This window comes from Oncorhynchus gorbuscha, linkage group LG03 (genome assembly GCF_021184085.1).
Source record: "Oncorhynchus gorbuscha isolate QuinsamMale2020 ecotype Even-year linkage group LG03, OgorEven_v1.0, whole genome shotgun sequence".
Classification (NCBI taxonomy): domain Eukaryota; kingdom Metazoa; phylum Chordata; class Actinopteri; order Salmoniformes; family Salmonidae; genus Oncorhynchus; species Oncorhynchus gorbuscha.
The window spans coordinates 94,847,531-94,870,220 of NC_060175.1; the positions used below are offsets into that span (position 1 = coordinate 94,847,531).

Below are 22,690 nucleotides of genomic sequence, written 5' to 3' on the forward strand. Positions count from 1 at the left end.
ACACACACACACACACACACACACACACACACACACACACACACACACACACACACACACACACACACACACACACACACACACACACACACACACACACACACACACACACACACACACACACACACACACACACACACACACACACACACACACACACACAGTTTTGGCGTCCGGTATGCTATTCAATCTGCACCAGGAATAGGAGACGGGATGGCAGGTTGCAGACAGGCTTACAGTGGATAGAGAGGAGAGGAATACTGTAACAGGTGATCTGACCACTGATCAGAAAATACTGTGAGGCAGTAGTCTGTCTGTTTTCCCTAACAATACCACATTACAACATTACAACTGGCCCTAATCTAGGCCTCAGTTCCCTTGTTCTCTTCTCCTCTGACTCCTCCACAGTCAGAGATTACCCAGCTCCAGCCGTCATGACTGCAGGCTCCAGTCATGTGATTATACCAGACATGATGAGAGACATGTCTGCAGAAGGGGGTTGAACTGCATGTCAAGGCCATAGATGGTGCCATCGTGCAAACTCACAAACACACACTGTCCTGTAGTAACCACTTTTTTGGTTACTAGATGAATCCATGTGTGTTATTTCATAGTGTTGATACCTTCACTATTATTCTACAATAGTCTGTCTCAGTGTGTCATTGGGATGGTCAGAAAGCCTTTAGGTTGGCTAGGCCTCAAGACACCTGGGGATATATTTCTAGACTGGCAACCATAGGAGCCGTAAGAGCTGTCACACATAGTCTACATCCTCATTACAGCCGGCTGCTGCAACAGTGCTGTGCTTCACACACACAACCTCATTGTCCCTCTGCTGGGCACTTCTGTGACCACCTCAAACAGATCATCTGACAGCTAACTGAAAATGGACTGCATAAAGCCTCTGGAATGTGTATCTGTGTTTGTATACAATGGCAGGCAAATAATTATTGTATCAAGATGATGATTATTATTAAGTAGGGGGCTTATTTGTGTGTCGCTCTTTAAATACAGGGCTGGAGAGCTGCTGACAGCTGCAACAGACAGGTGATGAGAAGAATAGAGAAATCAAGAGGCACAGCACACCAGAGCACAGCACACCACACCAGAGCACAGCACACCACACCACAACACACCACAGCACACCACACCACAGCACACCACACCACAACACACCAGAGCACAGCACACCACACCACACCACAACACACCACAGCACACCACAGCACACCACACCACACCACAACACACCAGAGCACAGCACACCACACCACAACACACCACAACACAACACACCACAGCACACCACACCACAGCACAACACACCACAACACACCACAGCACACCAGAGCACAGCACACCACACCACAACACAACACCACAACACACCACCGCACACCACACCACAGCACGCCACACCACACCACACCACAGCACGCCACACCACACCACAACACACCACAGCACACCACAGCACGCCACACCACATCAGAACACACCACAACACAACACACCACAACACACCACACCACAGCACGCCACACCACAACACACCACAGCACACCACACCACAACACACCACACCACAGCACACAACACCACAGCACAGCACACCAAACCACCACACCACAGCACAGCACAGCACAGCACAACACACCACAGCACACCACAGCACAGCTCAGCGCACCACACCACAGCACAGCACACCACAACACACCACAGCACACCACACCACATCACATCTCATCCCCGGCTTACTAGGAGCTCAGGCCAGGGGTTCAGGCCAGGGACTCAGACCTGGGATAGATAAGCTCGGCAGGGAAAGAGAGGAGGGGAGAGGAGAGAGAGGAGAGGGGAGGGAGGTGAGAGGGGAGTGGAGAGGGTGACCTTGCTGGAGAGGTGGAGGGATGGTGGCTTGGACATGGCTGGATGGACAGCAGAAGGGATGGCTATGTGGTTGGGATGGCTGAGAGGGGAGGAGAGGGGAGAGGCAGCTTTGGCTGGATAGCGTGACCACAGGAGTTGGCTCAGTTGTTGGAATGGCTGGGGACAGACAGGGAGAGGTGAGAGTGGAGAGGACTGGTGGAGTGGAGTGGAGTGGAGTGGAGTGGAGTGGAGAGGCTGGTGCTCCTGTGGTGTGGATGGCGCTGGCACTAGCCTTTTGGTCAGGGCGTCAGGTATGTCCAGTCCCTGCTGGGTCCATTGACGTGACAATGACATGGGAGTTATTAAGGCAGCACAAACAGATGAGGGAGTCAGGCTAGGCCGGATGGTTATAGCACTATCCCCTGTGGTCAGGGCATCAGGTATGTTCTGTACCCGGTGTGCCCGGGCACCAACCAGCCAGTTATCTCTTTAAGGCTGTAATTGCTGACATCATGTCAGTGATTCTCTTATTAACACAGGTGTGAGTGTTGACGAGGACAAGGCTGGAGATCACTCTGTCATGCTGATTGAGTTCAAATAACAGACTGGAAGTTTCAAAAGGTGGGTGGTGCTTAGAATCATTGTTCTTCCTCTGTCAACCATGGTTACCTTCAAGGAAACATGTGCCGTCATCATTGCTTTACACAAAAAGGGCTTCACAGGCAAGGATATTGCTGCCAGTAAGATTGCACCTAAATCAACTATTTATCGGATCATCAAGAACTTCAAGGAGAGTGGTTCAATTGTTGTGAAGAAGGCTTCAGGGCGCCCATGAAAGACCAGCAAGCGCCAGGACCATCTCCTAAAGTTGATTCAGCTGTGGGATCGGGGGCACCACCAGTACAGAGCTTGCTCAGGAATGGCCGCAGGCAGGTGTGAGTGCATCTGCACGCACAGTGAGGCGAAGTCTTTTGGAGGATGGCCTGGTGTCAAGAAGGGCAGCAAAGAAGCCACTTCCCTCCAGGAAAAACATCAGGGACAGACTGATATTCTGCTAAATGTACAGGGATTGGACTGCTGTGGACTGGGGTAAAGTCATTTTCTCTGATGAATCCCCTTTTCGATTTTTTGGGGCATCCGGAAAAAAAGCTTGTCCGGAGGAGACAAGGTGAGCTCTTCATGTAATTGTCAATAAAAGCCTTTGATACTTGCCTGTAATTATACAGCAGCAAACTTTGTGGAAATTAATATTTGTGTCATTCTCAAAACTTTTGGCCATGACTGTAGAATAGTGTAGGGTAGTGTAGTGTCTTGTATTGTATGGTAGTATAGAGTAGGGTTGGTGTAGAGTATGGTATGGTAGTTTAGAGTAGTGTATGGTATGGTAAGGTAGTGTAGTGTAGGGTAGGGGTGGGGAGCTTTGCAGAGACTGGCGCTGAGGGTGAGTGGGGTGCTGAAATCCTTCTCAGGTCCATTTCCGAGCTAGCTGTGGATCGGGGGTCATAGTTGGCCACCCAGAGGTAGATTACGTAACTCTTTATTGGTCTGTGTCAATATTAACCAGCATGTTTATGTGTCATACTTGTATGGCTGAGAGGTCCCATTCTGGGCTATAAAAAATGAATTTATACCCAGCATGGAACCTGGGCCCTGCAGGAGCAGGAAAATATTGACATTATGTGGAAGGCATCAGCAAATGACAAACACATTATGTATGGATCTGCAAGACATGTAACTTGGGGAGGCTTGTGGCGGAAGAATCAGAATTAGTTGTGTAACATAGATAATTAAGATGTGTTGTGTCTTTGGCAATGCCGGATTAAGTGATATGACATGCTATTCTATAAAATCCTTTCTCTGTAATTAATATTACCTGATTGAGCTAATCATGTAAATGTTATTAACTAGAAAGCCGGGGCACCACGAAAGAGTGTTTATAGAGCTGTTATCTTCCGAATAAACTCTGAAAGACTTAGTAATATTTTACATCAATAGCAGTCAATATTAATCGTCACCTAATTTCAGTCTCATCTGAACATTGTCTTCACAAACCCTGGCTAACAAGTTCAATCAGCAATACAAAATTGGGTTTAATTGTTTATTTACTAAATACCTAACTAATCACACAGAATTACATATACACAGAATTAATCATACCTTGATTGATTGAAGACTGAGGAACAAAAGGAGAAGATGTGCTATCGTAAATACAGTATCTTATGCATTCTAAATTACCGCCCATTTTGAAAAGGAAAATGCAATAAATATTGACTCTGAGCTGCGCTTTGGTAGGTTGTTCGTAGACGTTTTGGCCAAAAGAGATCATCCTGTCCTCGGAAGAATGTCACTGGTGGTAAATTGGGTACGTTGTAGTATCGTCGTTGTGTGGTAGACTGTATACGTTGTCCGTCCTTTCCTAGCCCACATTTACAGCTGCTGTTGCTAACTCAACGGCTAGGATGTCTCACTTCTTTAGTGAATAAGAGTTCAAAGTTCATACTATTCACAACCAAAGCTCACGCTGAGGTTGGCTTAGTTCTGTAGTTGACATGTTAGTCCTTTTCAACGTATGGACCGTCGTCCTATTGTCCTCAGAACAGATGGTTACATTTTCGTCAAGGCTTTATATAGTGGAGGGAGATGAGGGTGTGTTTCATAGTTTATAACCCATGTCTCTTCACAGGGGTGGGCCACTGATTGAGCAGAGCTCTAACTTCATGAAAACCCAAATCTCTCATTTGGAAGATAAAATTACATTTAATCTTTTCACAAATAGTGTCACATTTCAACAATTAAATTGCACAACAATTCCATGTGAATCTGATAACTAGAATGTGTAGACTTTCCCAGATACAGTTTATGTCGTCCTGTCATCAGTCATAATGTCTCAGATGACAATCGAACTGACATCATATTCATTAAGTACCAACGCATATTTTCAACTGGTTCTATTACTGAAATATGGTTCCTTTCCCCCACTTGTTTGATGTTCTCAGACTCTCTGTTTAACAAAGGCAATTCAAGAGTCCCTCTGTAGAGTCAGAGAGAGGGAAGGGAGAAAGGTATTTATGGGGGGGTCATAAACCTTACCCACAGGCCAACATCATCACAGATGTCTTATCTGCATAACATGCTTATGTGATATACTCGTTGTTAGAATGTTTCCCTTCGGGCTCTGGTGTTGGCAGTTGCACTTCTTCAGCTGGGGCCCAGTCACCTGGGGCCCAGAGAGGGGAGAGGTCAGGCTTGTCTTTCACATGTCCCTGGTGCTATGCAGAATATCAGAAAGGGAAGAGGACAAGAGAGAACATTGTCTTCATATGTGAATGTGTTACCTATTCTTAAACCATGTGAGGGATGACGTGATTAATGGGGAACCAATTACTTGTCTCCACAATGTCTGTGCGCCAGTCACTCCCTTCTTTGGCATTGTGGGGAGGTGTATGGCAGTGTCTGGAACCATTGTATGTCCTCTCTGATGTTGCACTTATCCTGGGATAGTGTATGACCTAGAGGCTCACTCCCCTCAGTGAGCTTGGAGTGTTATAAAGAAGGGGTTTTACTTGAGATGGGAGTATCTGGAGTTGACAATTGATTTATGCCATTGGTCGAGTTAGTATTTTTGTTTTATGAGTACCAGGATTGAGATCGGAACCTCGTCTTAGGGGCCAAACTGAACGATAATATATAGCGAATGCTATCTGGCTACGGGATACTCCTTTCTCATTTATAAAGTCTCACCTTGTGACCCGTTCCAAACATCTGTGGTTTGTTATGTCGACTAGGGGGTGGATCTTTGCTATAAAAGATCTCAGTAGCCTTTGTGTTGGGGCTCTCAACGGATCATCAGAGAAGGTGATTCGTCGACCAGCCATCGCTATTGCAAAGCTCTCACTATTAAAGATTTAGTTTAAGTAGAACTCTGACTTGTGTGATAAGTTTGTCTCTCCTCATTTAATAGTAAAGAAATGAACCACCACAGGCTACACACTTTGATCTGGTCTGTTTAGATAAGGTCAAATGTGATGTCAAACATGTATGTATATTTCTTTCCCAGAATACCATTCCACTCGGTCAGGGCGGATACTCGGTCAGGGCGGATACTCAAAACTAATTTGACTGGGTCAACCACAATATGTTTTTTAAAAGTTCCAGAGTTTTACCAGCAGAGCCACACAGGATCTTGAGTGTCTTATGGAGGGCTCTACCTCTGTAGGCTGTTCAGTAATACTAGATGTGGGTTACTGGACACTCCCTCTAGGTGTGTTATGGGACACTCACTAGCCTGCGTGTGGGTTTGTGTGCAGCAGGAAAATCTGCGTCTGATTTATATATGCCACAGGATACTATGCCCCTAACAGCCAAGGTCCAATACTCCGCTATAGGCCAACAGACTAAAGGGACTTTCTACTGATGGATACACTGATAGTGTGATTTGCTACAGTAAGATAAAGAGAGTTCTTCTAAAGCATTCAGAGAATGTTGGTGATGCGAGACATTAAACAATTTTTGTTTTGCTTTAAAAAAAACATATGTTGCATTCATGCACACTGCATTACAACATCACACATCTAGATAAACCTATACCCTATGTTTGGCTTTTGCACATTAAAAACACTTGGAGATAAACTATACCATATGGGTAGACAGATGACAATGCTGTTTTTAGCAGAGTGGATGATTCACATTAATCAGACTATAGAAGAGAAGGTGGTCTAAAAACCTGATGCTGCTGCACAGAGACTTCTTGTGTGTCACAAATGGCACCCTATCTCCTAGGTTACTGGCCTAACGCTCTAACCACTAGGCTACATGCCTCCCTAGACTTCAATGTCATTGGGTATGCTTATGTGAAATCAGTTTCCATACCCCCAAGAACATCCTAAGTCAACTTTCCCATGTTGATCTGGGGGAGAGAAAATCCTATTTCATGCTCTCAGCTTGCTGTCTCTTTGCCAGGCCGTCATTGTAAATAAGAATTTGTTCTTCTTAATTGACTCAAACAATTGCCTAGCAACACTCTAGGGCCATATCTTCAGTACTGTACTACAGACCTGGGTTCAAATACTATTTGAAATCATTTAAAATAGTTTATCTGTGCTTGATTGAGCTTACCTGTTGCATTGGAATAAATAGAAAAGTCCCCAAAATACAAAATCTTGCCCATCTTGCACGCCAGGCAGGCTGCAGCAAACACATTCAAATATTTCACATGGTATTTGAACCCATTTCTGCTGTACTACATCTCACACACAACTCTCACTTGGGCTTGAAAAAACAGACTCCAATGAGGCCCCCACTGCCAAGTCACAACATAACACAAACAGAAGCACCAAACACGACAGAAACACAAATAGATACATGCATCCCCTCCATGGTGTCACCACTTTTCCCACCAGAGAAATAAACAAAGAGATAAAGAATAGCAAAAAGAAAAATAGCCATCTAAACAGAGTGTATATAGTGGTAGTAGCTGTCCTGTATGGTGAGTTACGGTAGGAGCTGTTGTGAATGGTGGGTTGTGGTAGTAGGTGTCCTGTAAGGTGAGTTGTAGTAGGAGCTGTTGTGAATGGTGGGTTGTGGTAGTAGGTGTCCTGTATGGTGAGTTACGGTAGGAGCTGTTGTGAATGGTGGGTTGTGGTAGTAGGTGTCCTGTATGGTGAGTTGTGGTAGGAGCTGTTGTGAATGGTGGGTTGTGGTAGTAGGTGTCCTGTATGGTGAGTTGTGGTAGGAGCTGTTGTGAATGGTGGGTTGTGGTAGTAGGTGTCCTGTAAGGTGAGTTGTGGTAGTAGCTGTTCTATATGGTGAGTTGTGGTAGGAGTTATCTTTTATGGTGAGTTGTGGTAGTAGGTGTCCTGTATGGTGGGTTGTGGTAGGAGCTGTCCTGTATGGTGGGTTGTGGTAGTAGGTGTCCTGTATGGTTGGTTGTGGTAGTAGGTGTCCTGTATGGTGGGTTGTGGTAGGAGCTGTTGTGAATGGGGGGTTGTGGTAGTAGGTGTCCTGTATGGTGAGTTGTGGTAGGAGCTGTCGTGTATGGTGAGTTGTGGTAGTAGGTGTCCTGTATGGTTGGTTGTGGTAGTAGGTGTCCTGTATGGTTGGCTGTGGTAGGAGCTGTTCTATATGGTGAGTTGTGGTAGTAGGTGTCCTATATGGTGGGTTGTGGTAGGAGCTGTCCTGTATGGTGGGTTGTGGTAGGAGCTGTTGTGAATGGTGGGTTGTGGTAGAAGGTCTCCTGTATGGTGAGTTGTGGTAGGAGCTGTTGTGAATGGTTGGTTGTGGTAGTAGCTATCCTGAATGGCGGGTTGTGGTAGTAGCTGTCCTGAATGGTGAGTTGTGGTAGTAGCTGTCGTGTATGGTGAGTTGTGGTAGTAGCTGTTGTGTATGGTGAGTTGTGGTTGTAGTTGTCGTGTATGGTGAGTTGTTCTGGTTGTTATGGTTGGACATGTTCTGGCCTGGTTTAGGTCTTATCTGTTGGAAAGATATCAGTTTGTCTCTGTGAATGGTTTGTCCTCTGACAAATCAACTGTACATTTCGGTGTTCCTCAAGGTTCCTCAAGGTTCTGTTTTAGGACCACTATTGTTTTCACTATATATTTTACCTCTTGGGGATGTTATTCGAAAACATAATGTAAACTTTCACTGCTATGCGGATGACACACAGCTGTACATTTCAATGAAACATGGTGAAGCCCCAAAATTGCCCTCGCTAGAAGCATGTGTTTCAGACATAAGGAAGTGGATGGCTGCAAACTTTCTACTATTAAACTCGGACAAAACAGAGATGCTTGTTCTAGGTCCCAAGAAACAAAGAGATCTTCTGTTGAATCTGACAATTAATCTTAATGGTTGTACAGTCGTCTCAAATAAAACTGTGAAGGACCTCGGCGTTACTCTGGACCCTGATCTCTCTTTTGAAGAACATATCAAGACCATTTCGAGGACAGCTTTTTTCCATCTACGTAACATTGCAAAAATCAGAAACTTTCTGTCCAAAAATGATGCAGAAAAATGAATCCATGCTTTTGTCACTTCTAGGTTAGACTACTGCAATGCTCTATTTTCCGGCTACCCGGATAAAGCACTAAATAAACTTCAGTTAGTGCTAAATACGGCTGCTAGAATCCTGACTAGAACCAAAAAATTTGATCATATTACTCCAGTGCTAGCCTCTCTACACTGGCTTCCTGTCAAAGCAAGGGCTGATTTCAAGGTTTTACTGCTAACCTACAAAGCATTACATGGGCTTGCTCCTACCTACCTCTCTGATTTGGTCCCGCCGTACATACCTACACGTACGCTACGGTCACAAGACGCAGGCCTCCTAATTGTCCCTAGAATTTCTAAGCAAACAGCTGGAGGCAGGGCTTTCTCCTATAGAGTTCCATTTTTATGGAACGGTCTGCCTACCCATGTCAGAGACGCAAACTCGGTCTCAACCTTTAAGTCTTTACTGAAGACTCATCTCTTCAGTGGGTCATATGATTGAGTGTAGTCTGGCCCAGGAGTGGGAAGGTGAACGGAAAGGCTCTGGAGCAACGAACCGCCCTTGCTGTCTCTGCCTGGCCGGTTCCCCTCTTTTCACTGGGATTCTTTGCCTCTAACCCTGTTACGGGGCTGAGTCACTGGCTTGCTGGGGCTCTCTCGTGCCGTCCCTGGGGGGTGCGTCACCTGGGTGGGTTGATTCACTGTTGTGGTCGGCCTGTCTGGGTCCCCCCTTGGGTTGTACCGTGTCGGAGATCTTTGTGGGCTATACTCGGCCTTGTCTCAGGATGGTAAGTTGGTGGTTGAAGATTTCCCTCTAGTGGTGTGGGGGCTGTGCTTTGGCAAAGTGGGTGGGGTTATATCCTTCCTGTTTGGCCCTGTCCGGGGGTGTCCTCGGATGGGGCCACAGTGTCTCCTGACCCCTCCTGTCTCAGCCTCCAGTATTTATGCTGCAGTAGTTTATGTGTCGGGGGCTAGGGTCAGTTTGTTTATCTGGAGTACTTCTCCTGTCCTATTCAGGTGTCCTGTGTGAATCTAAGTGTGCGTTCTCTAATTCTCTCCTTCTCTCTTTCTTTCTCTCTCTCTCTCGGAGGACCTGAGCCCTAGGACCATGCCCCAGGACTACCTGACATGATGACTCCTTGCTGTCCCCAGTCCACCTGGCCATGCTGCTGCTCCAGTTTCAACTGGCCTGGGCCCTAGGACCATGTCCCAGGACTACCTGACATGAGGACTCCTTGCTGTCCCCAGTCCACCTGGCCATGCTCCTGCTCCAGTTTCAACTGTTCTGCCTTACTATTATTCAACCATGCTGGTCATTTATGAACATTTGAACATCTTGGCCACATTCTGTTATAATCTCCACCCGGCACAGCCAGAAGAGGACTGGCCACCCCACATATGCTCTCTCTAATTCTCTCTTTCTTTCTCTCTCTCGGAGGACCTGAGCCCTAGGACCGTGCCCCAGGACTACCTGACATGATGGCTCCTTGCTGTCCCCAGTCCACCTGACTGTGCTGCTGCTCCAGTTTCAACTGTTCTGCCTTATTGTTATTTGACCATGCTGGTCATTTATGAACATTTGAACATCTTGGTCATGTTCTGTTATAATCTCTACCCGGCACAGCCAGAAGAGGACTGGCCACCCCACATAGCCCGGTTCCTCTCTAGGTTTCTTCCTAGGTTTTGGCCTTTCTAGGGAGTTTTTCCTAGCCACCGTGCTTTTACACCTGCATTGTTTGCTGTTTGGGGTTTTAGGCTGGGTTTCTGTACAGGGGCGGATACTCGGTCAGGGCGGATACTCAAAACTAATTTGACTGGGTCAACCACAATATGTTTTTTAAAAGTTCCAGAGTTTTACCAGCAGAGCCACACAGGATCTTGAGTGTCTTATGGAGGGCTCTACCTCTGTAGGCTGTTCAGTAATACTAGATGTGGGTTACTGGACACTCCCTCTAGGTGTGTTATGGGACACTCACTAGCCTGCGTGTGGGTTTGTGTGCAGCAGGAAAATCTGCGTCTGATTTATATATGCCACAGGATACTATGCCCCTAACAGCCAAGGTCCAATACTCCGCTATAGGCCAACAGACTAAAGGGACTTTCTACTGATGGATACACTGATAGTGTGATTTGCTACAGTAAGATAAAGAGAGTTCTTCTAAAGCATTCAGAGAATGTTGGTGATGCGAGACATTAAACAATTTTTGTTTTGCTTTAAAAAAACATATGTTGCATTCATGCACACTGCATTACAACATCACACATCTAGATAAACCTATACCCTATGTTTGGCTTTTGCACATTAAAAACACTTGGAGATAAACTATACCATATGGGTAGACAGATGACAATGCTGTTTTTAGCAGAGTGGATGATTCACATTAATCAGACTATAGAAGAGAAGGTGGTCTAAAAACCTGATGCTGCTGCACAGAGACTTCTTGTGTGTCACAAATGGCACCCTATCTCCTAGGTTACTGGCCTAACGCTCTAACCACTAGGCTACATGCCTCCCTAGACTTCAATGTCATTGGGTATGCTTATGTGAAATCAGTTTCCATACCCCCAAGAACATCCTAAGTCAACTTTCCCATGTTGATCTGGGGAGAGAAAATCCTATTTCATGCTCTCAGCTTGCTGTCTCTTTGCCAGGCCGTCATTGTAAATAAGAATTTGTTCTTCTTAATTGACTCAAACAATTGCCTAGCAACACTCTAGGGCCATATCTTCAGTACTGTACTACAGACCTGGGTTCAAATACTATTTGAAATCATTTAAAATAGTTTATCTGTGCTTGATTGAGCTTACCTGTTGCATTGGAATAAATAGAAAAGTCCCCAAAATACAAAATCTTGCCCATCTTGCACGCCAGGCAGGCTGCAGCAAACACATTCAAATATTTCACATGGTATTTGAACCCATTTCTGCTGTACTACATCTCACACACAACTCTCACTTGGGCTTGAAAAAACAGACTCCAATGAGGCCCCCACTGCCAAGTCACAACATAACACAAACAGAAGCACCAAACACGACAGAAACACAAATAGATACATGCATCCCCTCCATGGTGTCACCACTTTTCCCACCAGAGAAATAAACAAAGAGATAAAGAATAGCAAAAAGAAAAATAGCCATCTAAACAGAGTGTATATAGTGGTAGTAGCTGTCCTGTATGGTGAGTTACGGTAGGAGCTGTTGTGAATGGTGGGTTGTGGTAGTAGGTGTCCTGTAAGGTGAGTTGTAGTAGGAGCTGTTGTGAATGGTGGGTTGTGGTAGTAGGTGTCCTGTATGGTGAGTTACGGTAGGAGCTGTTGTGAATGGTGGGTTGTGGTAGTAGGTGTCCTGTATGGTGAGTTGTGGTAGGAGCTGTTGTGAATGGTGGGTTGTGGTAGTAGGTGTCCTGTATGGTGAGTTGTGGTAGGAGCTGTTGTGAATGGTGGGTTGTGGTAGTAGGTGTCCTGTAAGGTGAGTTGTGGTAGTAGCTGTTCTATATGGTGAGTTGTGGTAGGAGTTATCTTTTATGGTGAGTTGTGGTAGTAGGTGTCCTGTATGGTGGGTTGTGGTAGGAGCTGTCCTGTATGGTGGGTTGTGGTAGTAGGTGTCCTGTATGGTTGGTTGTGGTAGTAGGTGTCCTGTATGGTGGGTTGTGGTAGGAGCTGTTGTGAATGGGGGGTTGTGGTAGTAGGTGTCCTGTATGGTGAGTTGTGGTAGGAGCTGTCGTGTATGGTGAGTTGTGGTAGTAGGTGTCCTGTATGGTTGGTTGTGGTAGTAGGTGTCCTGTATGGTTGGCTGTGGTAGGAGCTGTTCTATATGGTGAGTTGTGGTAGTAGGTGTCCTATATGGTGGGTTGTGGTAGGAGCTGTCCTGTATGGTGGGTTGTGGTAGGAGCTGTTGTGAATGGTGGGTTGTGGTAGAAGGTCTCCTGTATGGTGAGTTGTGGTAGGAGCTGTTGTGAATGGTTGGTTGTGGTAGTAGCTATCCTGAATGGCGGGTTGTGGTAGTAGCTGTCCTGAATGGTGAGTTGTGGTAGTAGCTGTCGTGTATGGTGAGTTGTGGTAGTAGCTGTTGTGTATGGTGAGTTGTGGTTGTAGTTGTCGTGTATGGTGAGTTGTTCTGGTTGTTATGGTTGGACATGTTCTGGCCTGGTTTAGGTCTTATCTGTCGGAAAGATATCAGTTTGTCTCTGTGAATGGTTTGTCCTCTGACAAATCAACTGTACATTTCGGTGTTCCTCAAGGTTCCTCAAGGTTCTGTTTTAGGACCACTATTGTTTTCACTATATATTTTACCTCTTGGGGATGTTATTCGAAAACATAATGTAAACTTTCACTGCTATGCGGATGACACACAGCTGTACATTTCAATGAAACATGGTGAAGCCCCAAAATTGCCCTCGCTAGAAGCATGTGTTTCAGACATAAGGAAGTGGATGGCTGCAAACTTTCTACTATTAAACTCGGACAAAACAGAGATGCTTGTTCTAGGTCCCAAGAAACAAAGAGATCTTCTGTTGAATCTGACAATTAATCTTAATGGTTGTACAGTCATCTCAAATAAAACTGTGAAGGACCTCGGCGTTACTCTGGACCCTGATCTCTCTTTTGAAGAACATATCAAGACCATTTCGAGGACAGCTTTTTTCCATCTACGTAACATTGCAAAAATCAGAAACTTTCTGTCCAAAAATGATGCAGAAAAATGAATCCATGCTTTTGTCACTTCTAGGTTAGACTACTGCAATGCTCTATTTTCCGGCTACCCGGATAAAGCACTAAATAAACTTCAGTTAGTGCTAAATACGGCTGCTAGAATCCTGACTAGAACCAAAAAATTTGATCATATTACTCCAGTGCTAGCCTCTCTACACTGGCTTCCTGTCAAAGCAAGGGCTGATTTCAAGGTTTTACTGCTAACCTACAAAGCATTACATGGGCTTGCTCCTACCTACCTCTCTGATTTGGTCCCGCCGTACATACCTACACGTACGCTACGGTCACAAGACGCAGGCCTCCTAATTGTCCCTAGAATTTCTAAGCAAACAGCTGGAGGCAGGGCTTTCTCCTATAGAGTTCCATTTTTATGGAACGGTCTGCCTACCCATGTCAGAGACGCAAACTCGGTCTCAACCTTTAAGTCTTTACTGAAGACTCATCTCTTCAGTGGGTCATATGATTGAGTGTAGTCTGGCCCAGGAGTGGGAAGGTGAACGGAAAGGCTCTGGAGCAACGAACCGCCCTTGCTGTCTCTGCCTGGCCGGTTCCCCTCTTTTCACTGGGATTCTTTGCCTCTAACCCTGTTACGGGGGCTGAGTCACTGGCTTGCTGGGGCTCTCTCGTGCCGTCCCTGGGGGGGGTGCGTCACCTGGGTGGGTTGATTCACTGTTGTGGTCGGCCTGTCTGGGTCCCCCCTTGGGTTGTACCGTGTCGGAGATCTTTGTGGGCTATACTCGGCCTTGTCTCAGGATGGTAAGTTGGTGGTTGAAGATTTCCCTCTAGTGGTGTGGGGGCTGTGCTTTGGCAAAGTGGGTGGGGTTATATCCTTCCTGTTTGGCCCTGTCCGGGGTGTCCTCGGATGGGGCCACAGTGTCTCCTGACCCCTCCTGTCTCAGCCTCCAGTATTTATGCTGCAGTAGTTTATGTGTCGGGGGGCTAGGGTCAGTTTGTTTATCTGGAGTACTTCTCCTGTCCTATTCAGGTGTCCTGTGTGAATCTAAGTGTGCGTTCTCTAATTCTCTCCTTCTCTCTTTCTTTCTCTCTCTCTCTCGAGGACCTGAGCCCTAGGACCATGCCCCAGGACTACCTGACATGATGACTCCTTGCTGTCCCCAGTCCACCTGGCCATGCTGCTGCTCCAGTTTCAACTGGCCTGGGCCCTAGGACCATGTCCCAGGACTACCTGACATGAGGACTCCTTGCTGTCCCCAGTCCACCTGGCCATGCTCCTGCTCCAGTTTCAACTGTTCTGCCTTACTATTATTCAACCATGCTGGTCATTTATGAACATTTGAACATCTTGGCCACGTTCTGTTATAATCTCCACCCGGCACAGCCAGAAGAGGACTGGCCACCCCACATATGCTCTCTCTAATTCTCTCTTTCTTTCTCTCTCTCGGAGGACCTGAGCCCTAGGACCGTGCCCCAGGACTACCTGACATGATGGCTCCTTGCTGTCCCCAGTCCACCTGACTGTGCTGCTGCTCCAGTTTCAACTGTTCTGCCTTATTGTTATTTGACCATGCTGGTCATTTATGAACATTTGAACATCTTGGTCATGTTCTGTTATAATCTCTACCCGGCACAGCCAGAAGAGGACTGGCCACCCCACATAGCCCGGTTCCTCTCTAGGTTTCTTCCTAGGTTTTGGCCTTTCTAGGGAGTTTTTCCTAGCCACCGTGCTTTTACACCTGCATTGTTTGCTGTTTGGGGTTTTAGGCTGGGTTTCTGTACAGCACTTTGAGATATCAGCTGATGTACGAAGGGCTATATAAATAAATTTGATTTGATTTGATTTGATTTGTGGTAGTAGCTGTCCTGAATGGTGGGTTCTGGTAGTTGCTGTCCTGAATGGTGGGTTGTGGTAGTAGCTGTCCTGAATGGTGGGTTGTGGTAGTAGCTGTCCTGTATGGTGGGTTGTGGAAGGAGTTGAAGGTTCCAGGGTTGGAGTGAGTATGTCAGAAGTTCTATAGTGTGCTGTACCTCAGAGTTGAAAGACATTACAGGGTTAGAGTCAGAGTGAGTATTCTGGGTGTTGGTAGAAGCTGTTCTGTACCTCAGAGTTGAAGCGTATCTGGCAGACGTTACAAGAGATGATGGGCCTCTTGGTTTTCACCAGTGGAATGCCGAAGGTATGGTTGATCACCGCCTTCTGCACTGGGTCCATCTGTGTGTGTGTGTGTGTGAGAGAGAGAGAGAGAGAGAGAGAGAGAGAGAGAGAGAGAGAGAGAGAGAGAGAGAGAGAGAGAGAGAGAGAGAGAGAGAGAGAGAGAGAGAGAGAGAGAGAGAGAGAGAGAGAGAGAGAGAGAGAGAGAATCATGAGACAGGGAAATTATGTATAGGCTACTGTACATCCCTGTCTAGTCCAGTATCTAGCCCAGCGACCAGTCCAGTATCTAGCCCAGCGACCAGTCCAGTATCTAGCCCAGCGACCAGTCCAGTATCTAGCCCAGCGACCAGTCCAGTATCTAGCCCAGTGTCTAGTCCAGTGTCTAGCCCAGTGTCTAGTCCAGTGTCTAGTCCAGTGTCTAGTCCAGCGACCAGTCCAGTGACTAGCCTAGCGACCAGTCCAGTGTCTAGTCCAGTGTCTAGTCCAGTGTCTAGTCCAGTGTCTAGTCCAGTGTCTAGTCCAGTGTCTAGTCTAGCGACCAGTCCAGTGACTAGCCTAGCGACCAGTCCAGTGTCTAGTCCAGTGTCTAGCCCAGTGTCTAGTCCAGTGTCTAGTCCAGTGTCTAGCCCAGTGTCTAGTCCAGTGTCTAGTCCAGTGTCTAGTCCAGTGTCTAGCCCAGTGTCTAGTCCAGCGACCAGTCCAGTGACTAACCTAGCAACCATTCCAGTGTCTAGTCCAGTGTCTAGTCCAGTGTCTAGTCCAGTGTCTAGCCCAGTGTCTAGTCCAGTGTCTAGTCCAGTGTCTAGCCCAGTGTCTAGTCCAGCGACCAGTCCAGTGACTAGCCCAGCGACCAGTCCAGTGTCTAGTCCAGTGACTAGCCTAGCGACCAGTCCAGTGTCTAGTCCAGTGTCTAGTCCAGTGTCTAGTCCAGTGTCTAGCCCAGTGTCTAGTCCAGTGTCTAGTCCAGTGTCTAGTCCAGTGTCTAGCCCAGTGTCTAGTCCAGCGACCAGTCCAGTGACTAGCCTAGCAACCAGTCCAGTGTCTAGTCCAGTGTCTAGTCCAGTGTCTAGTCCAGTGTCTAGTCCAGTGTCTAGCCCAGTGTCTAGTCCAGTGTCTAGTCCAGTGTCTAGTCCAGCGACCAGTCCAGTGTCTAGTCCAGTGTCTAGTCCAGTGTCTAGTCCAGTGTCTAGTCCAGTGTCTAGTCCAGTGTCTAGCCCAGTGTCTAGTCCAGCGACCAGTCCAGTGACTAGCCTAGCAACCAGTCCAGTGTCTAGTCCAGTGTCTAGTCCAGTGTCTAGTCCAGTGTCTAGCCCAGTGTCTAGTCCAGTGTCTAGTCCAGTGTCTAGCCCAGTGTCTAGTCCAGTGTCTAGTCCAGTGTCTAGTCCAGCGACCAGTCCAGTGTAGATATGTTGTGGTAGTGTGTAATAATGTGTTGTATTGTAGATATGTTGTGGTAGAGTAGTAAGTAATAATGTGTTGTATTGTAGATATGTTGTGGGAGAGTAGAGTGTAATAATGTGTTGTATTGTAGATATGTAGTGGGAGAGTAGTGTGTAATAATGTGTTGTATTGTAGATATGTTGTGGTAGAGTAGAGTGTAATAATGTGTTATATTGTAGATATGTTGTGGTGTAATAATGTGTTGTGTTGTAGATATGTAGTGGGAGAGTAGTGGTGTAATAATGTCTTGTAGATATGTTGTGGGAGAGTAGTGTGTAATAATGTGTTGTATTGTAGATATGTAGTGGGAGAGTAGTGTGTAATAATGTGTTGTATTGTAGATATGTTGTGGGAGAGTGGTGTGTAATAATGTGTTGTATTGTAGATATGTTGTGGGAGAGTAGTAAGTAATAATGTGTTGTATTGTAGATATGTTGTGGGAGAGTAGTGTGTAATAATGTGTTGTATTGTAGATATGTAGTGGTAGAGTAGTGGTGTAATAATGTGTTATATTGTAGATATGTTGTGGTGTAATAATGTGTTGTGTTGTAGATATGTTGTGGGAGAGTAGTAAGTAATAATGTGTTGTATTGTAGATATGTTGTGGGAGAGTAGTAAGTAATAATGTGTTGTATTGTAGATATGTTGTGGGAGAGTAGTGTGTAATAATGTGTTGTATTGTAGATATGTTGTGGGAGAGTAGTAAGTAATAATGTGTTGTATTGTAGATATGTTGTGGGAGAGTAGTGTGTAATAATGTGTTGTATTGTAGATATGTTGTGGGAGAGTAGTGTGTAATAATGTGTTGTATTGTAGATATGTTGTGGGAGAGTAGTGTGTAATAATGTATTGTAGATATGTAGTGGGAGAGTAGTAAGTAATAATGTGTTGTATTGTAGATATGTTGTGGGAGAGTAGTGTGTAATAATGTGTTGTATTGTAGATATGTAGTGGTAGAGTAGTGGTGTAATAATGTGTTGTATTGTAGATATGTAGTGGGAGAGTAGTGTGTAATAATGTGTTGTATTGTAGATATGTTGTGGTAGTATGTAATAATGTGTTGTATTGTAGATATGTAGTGGGAGAGTAGTGTGTAATAATGTGTTGTATTGTAGATATGTTGTGGTAGAGTAGTAAGTAATAATGTGTTGTATTGTATGCAGGGCGGCAGGATAGCATAGCGGTTAGAGCGTTGGACTAGTAACCGGAAGGTTGCAAGTTCAAAGTTCAAGTTCTGCCTCTTAACAGGCACTTAACCCACTGTTAGTACCTCCCTGTTTCAGTCTGTTTTCATTCAAAAGGCATCTTTGTTGCAGTTGCATGAATAAGATGAGAACAGAGAAGAAACCCGCACACTGCTCTTGACAGTGTCACTGGTCCTTTATAAGCTTTGCATATTGGCCTATCAGATGGGGTTGGAGTCAAGGGAAATAAGTAAGTGTTACCAAATATAACAATGTGCATTTCATAAATATAAGTGTGTAAATAAAATGTATTAAACACATTTGTAAAACCACAATGACCCATCAAGCAAGTTTTTATTGGGTACAGCGCAAGAAAAATTGAAAATGAGGTCGTGCTTCTCCGTTTCAGTTTGTTATCTTCCGTTTGGTGCCTAATATACACTTCAATGGTTTGAAAGCTATGTGGGCTGGTGCAGCTGCTTTGTGAAGGAATGACCGCACGCAAATTGTTTCAGCTGGGATGTCCATCATGAGGATGTTAGGCCTGTAAGGCCCCTCAGCATAAATGGAACTGACTAGCTTTAGCTCCAGGACAACGCTGTGCAGGACAATAAGTCCCTAGTTAAACCACAGTCCCAGACACAAAGAGACAGGAAATCCAGTCAGCCTGTCCTGTGGTCTCTGAACTGAACAGAGTCCACAACCCTTATCTGAACCATCATTTATTCTTGGGCTCATATTTAATTGACAGAATTAGCAGATGATACATCGTTGGTGTGGATTTTGACTAAACAGAGCCAACGGTCTAGCACTTCATTTTGTGCAGCCTACGCTGTAGTATTGGCATGCAGCCTCACTGGACAAAATAAAACTTTATTAGACCATTTTGAATTACATTTCCATTCCTTGACATGTCTTCGGAAAAATAATTTTTTAACTTTAAGTTACTCAGACAGTTACTGAGACATAAATCTCTCTCAACTCGAGTGTAAAAAACAAACTCATTTTAGATTGTACATTTAGATGATAACCATACATTACTTCTCATTGTCTTACAGCCAGAGCGAGCCACGTATACAAACTGCTTAAGTTGGATGGAGAGACGGCCGAGGGGAGAGGCTGAAATGAATATGCTCTTAAGTCAAACAAAAACCATTTGGAAATCTGCACTGGGATTGTAACCAGGCAACCCAAAATGGGAAAAACTAAACAGATAAGAGGAACAGAGAGAGAGAAGGCTGAAACAGGGAGCAGAGTGACAGCACAGCCCATCTGTAGAGAGAGGAGAGGAGAGGAGAGGAGAGGAGAGGAGAGGAGAGGAGAGGAGAGGAGAGGAGAGGAGAGGAGAGGAGAGGAGAGGAGAGGAGAGGAGAGGAGAGGAGAGGAGAGGAGAGGAGAGGAGAGGAGAGGAGAGGATCAGGCTCATCCTGACATCTCACATTCTTATCTGTTCTGGTCATCTTCCCCCTCTTTCTCCCTCCCCCTCTACCCCACTCATCCACTTTCCCAGAACTTATCTCTCATCTCTCCCAGCCTTTTCTGGGTCTGCTGTCCACATGGAAACACACAGGAAGAGAGGATGGATCACGGCCAGTAACGCTGGACTCTGATGACATAGTGTTCCTGGACCTCCAGGAGTATACGACCCCCTGCAGCCAGCTTGGTCATTGGTAAATGCTGTATAACGTGTATTAAAAGAGCAGAAACCGCAGCTCTAAACTAATCCTGTTTCATAGCCATATATCCTGCAAATGAAAACAAACACCACTTCCACCAAATTTTGATCAAATGCATATGTAACCCTCACACATGAACAAAGCTGCCGTCAGTGTGTGTGTGTGTGTGTGTGTGTGTGTGTGTGTGTGTGTGTGTGTGTGTGTGTGTGTGTGTGTGTGTGTGTGTGTGTGTGTGTGTGTGTGTGTGTGTGTGTGTGTGTGTGTGTGTGTGTGTGTGTGTGTGTGTGCGTGCGTGCGTGCGTGCGTCCAGTTTAACAGTGCTCAACAGGTGCTTCTCAGTCACTGCTCCACTGCCCTCTGATCTCCAGTAAAACGTTTGTCCAGAAAGAGAGTGGTTTCCATGGTTTCCATGGTTTCCAGGTGTTCGATGCCAATCCATTTGCTCCGTTCCGGCCATTATTGTGAGCCGTCCTCCCCTCAGCAGCCTCCACTGACGAGCACACGCACACCATAAAGGGGCATCATTCACTCACTCAGACACAGTACAAGTCAACAGTCCAACACACCTCTCTTCTCCTAATAGTGTGTTTTAAAGGGACAATTAACAGTATAAATTAATGATATGTAGCAATTCATTCTTAACTTATAAATGCCTCATGAGCTTAGTTTAATTGTTGTACCCCATCAGAACCCAAAATAGAAGCTTTTTTTACTCCAATGTTTGTAAACAAAGTAAATGTAAACAAACACTGTACAGCCTCAAAACATGGTTAAAACTATAATGTTGATATCATGAATGGTCAGTCCATGCATCCATAGCTCTGTCTATGAATTTGAGAGTGGTTACATTTCTCCCGCCTCATCCCTCATGTTTTTACTGAGACGGTGACACTGAGTGAGCTTTGTTATTGTTTCAACTGCTGATTGGTCATTCAACAGAAAGCAGAATCACAACAATGTCTGTAAAACAGCCCAGACAGCGGCATACCACACATCTCTCAAACACACAGCCCAGACATTAACATACCACACATCTCTCAAACACACAGCCCAGACATTAACATACCACACATCTCTCAAACACACAGCCCAGACATTAACATACCACACATCTCTCAAACACACAGCCCAGACATTAACATACCACACATCTCTCAAACACACAGCCCAGACATTAACATTAACATACCACACATCTCTCAAACACACAGCCCAGACATTAACATACCACACATCTCTCAAACACACAGCCCAGACATTAACATACCACACATCTCTCAAACACACAGCCCAGACATTAACATACCACACATCTCTCAAACACACAGCCCAGACATTAACATACCACACATCTCTCAAACACACAGCCCAGACATTAACATACCACACATCTCTCAAACACACAGCCCAGACATTAACATACCACACATCTCTCAAACACACAGCCCAGACATTAACATACCACACATCTCTCAAACACACAGCCCAGACATTAACATACCACACATCTCTCAAACACACAGCCCAGACATTAACATACCACACATCTCTCAAACACACAGCCCAGACATTAACATACCACACATCTCTCAAACACACAGCCCAGACATTAACATACCACACATCTCTCAAACACACAGCCCAGACATGAACATACCACACATCTCTCAAACACACAGCCCAGACAGCAGCATACCACACATCTCTCAAACACACAGCCCAGACAGCAGCATACCACACATCTCTCAAACACACAGCCCAGACATTAACATACCACACATCTCTCAAACACACAGCCCAGACATTAACATACCACACATCTCTCAAACACACAGCCCAGACACCGGCATACCACACATCTCTCAGACACACAGCCCAGACATTAACATACCACACATCTCTCAAACACACAGCCCAGACAGCAGCATACCACACATCTCTCAAACACACTGCCCAGACAGCGGCATACCACACATCTCTCAAACACACAGCCCAGACATTAACATACCACACATCTCTCAAACACACAGCCCAGACAGCGGCATACCACACATCTCTCAAACACACAGCCCAGACATTAACATACCACACATCTCTCAGACACACAGCCCAGACAGCAGCATACCACACATCTCTCAAACACACAGCACTAAACAACTGCATGCACCACAATAAGAGCCAAGGTTTTTTCTCACTTTTCTCTCTCGCTGTGTTTCTTTCTCTCTTTCTCCACCTCTTTTCTTTCTCTTTCTCATCTTCCTTCCCTCTATCTCTCTCTCTCTCTGAAGTGTGCGTTTATCATTGCCGTGAAAGATGAAATGTTTCAGCTGTGGCGCTAAACATAAATTCCAACTATACACTGCTCTGTTTCATGCTGTGACAAGAGGAGCAACAACTCCACCATGCCAGACGAAACATCCTTTGAAGCCCAACGTGTTTGTGTGTGTTTGCATGTGTGCCCGCCGGCATGCAAGCGTGTGTGTGTGTGCACGCGTGTGTGTATGTGCATGCGTGTGTGTACCGAAGTTTCTGATTTTGAGTCCTGCCCAGGCTTAGAGTATCTCAACTTGAAATCACTCGCCTCTGTCCCATATTTCTCAGTATTCAACACTACTGCTGCTTCTGGTTCTATACTCACCCTCTTCTCCTGTTCTGAGTTGGCTGGATCTTTAAGCTGCATGGTTCCAGAGACACACTGAGGGAGTGTGTCTCTGT

General features: G+C 45.6%; 1 protein-coding gene across 1 annotated transcript in view; it reads right to left on the reverse strand.

Moving 5' to 3' along the window:
• The window catches only part of LOC124032289 (zinc finger protein 385A-like), a 184,366-nt gene that overhangs the window by 33,858 nt on the left and 127,818 nt on the right, over nt 1-22,690 (reverse strand). The window contains exon 3 of the mRNA XM_046344559.1: nt 15,622-15,732. Coding sequence (XP_046200515.1) covers nt 15,622-15,732 — 111 coding nt within the window. The remainder of the gene's footprint in view (nt 1-15,621; nt 15,733-22,690) is intronic.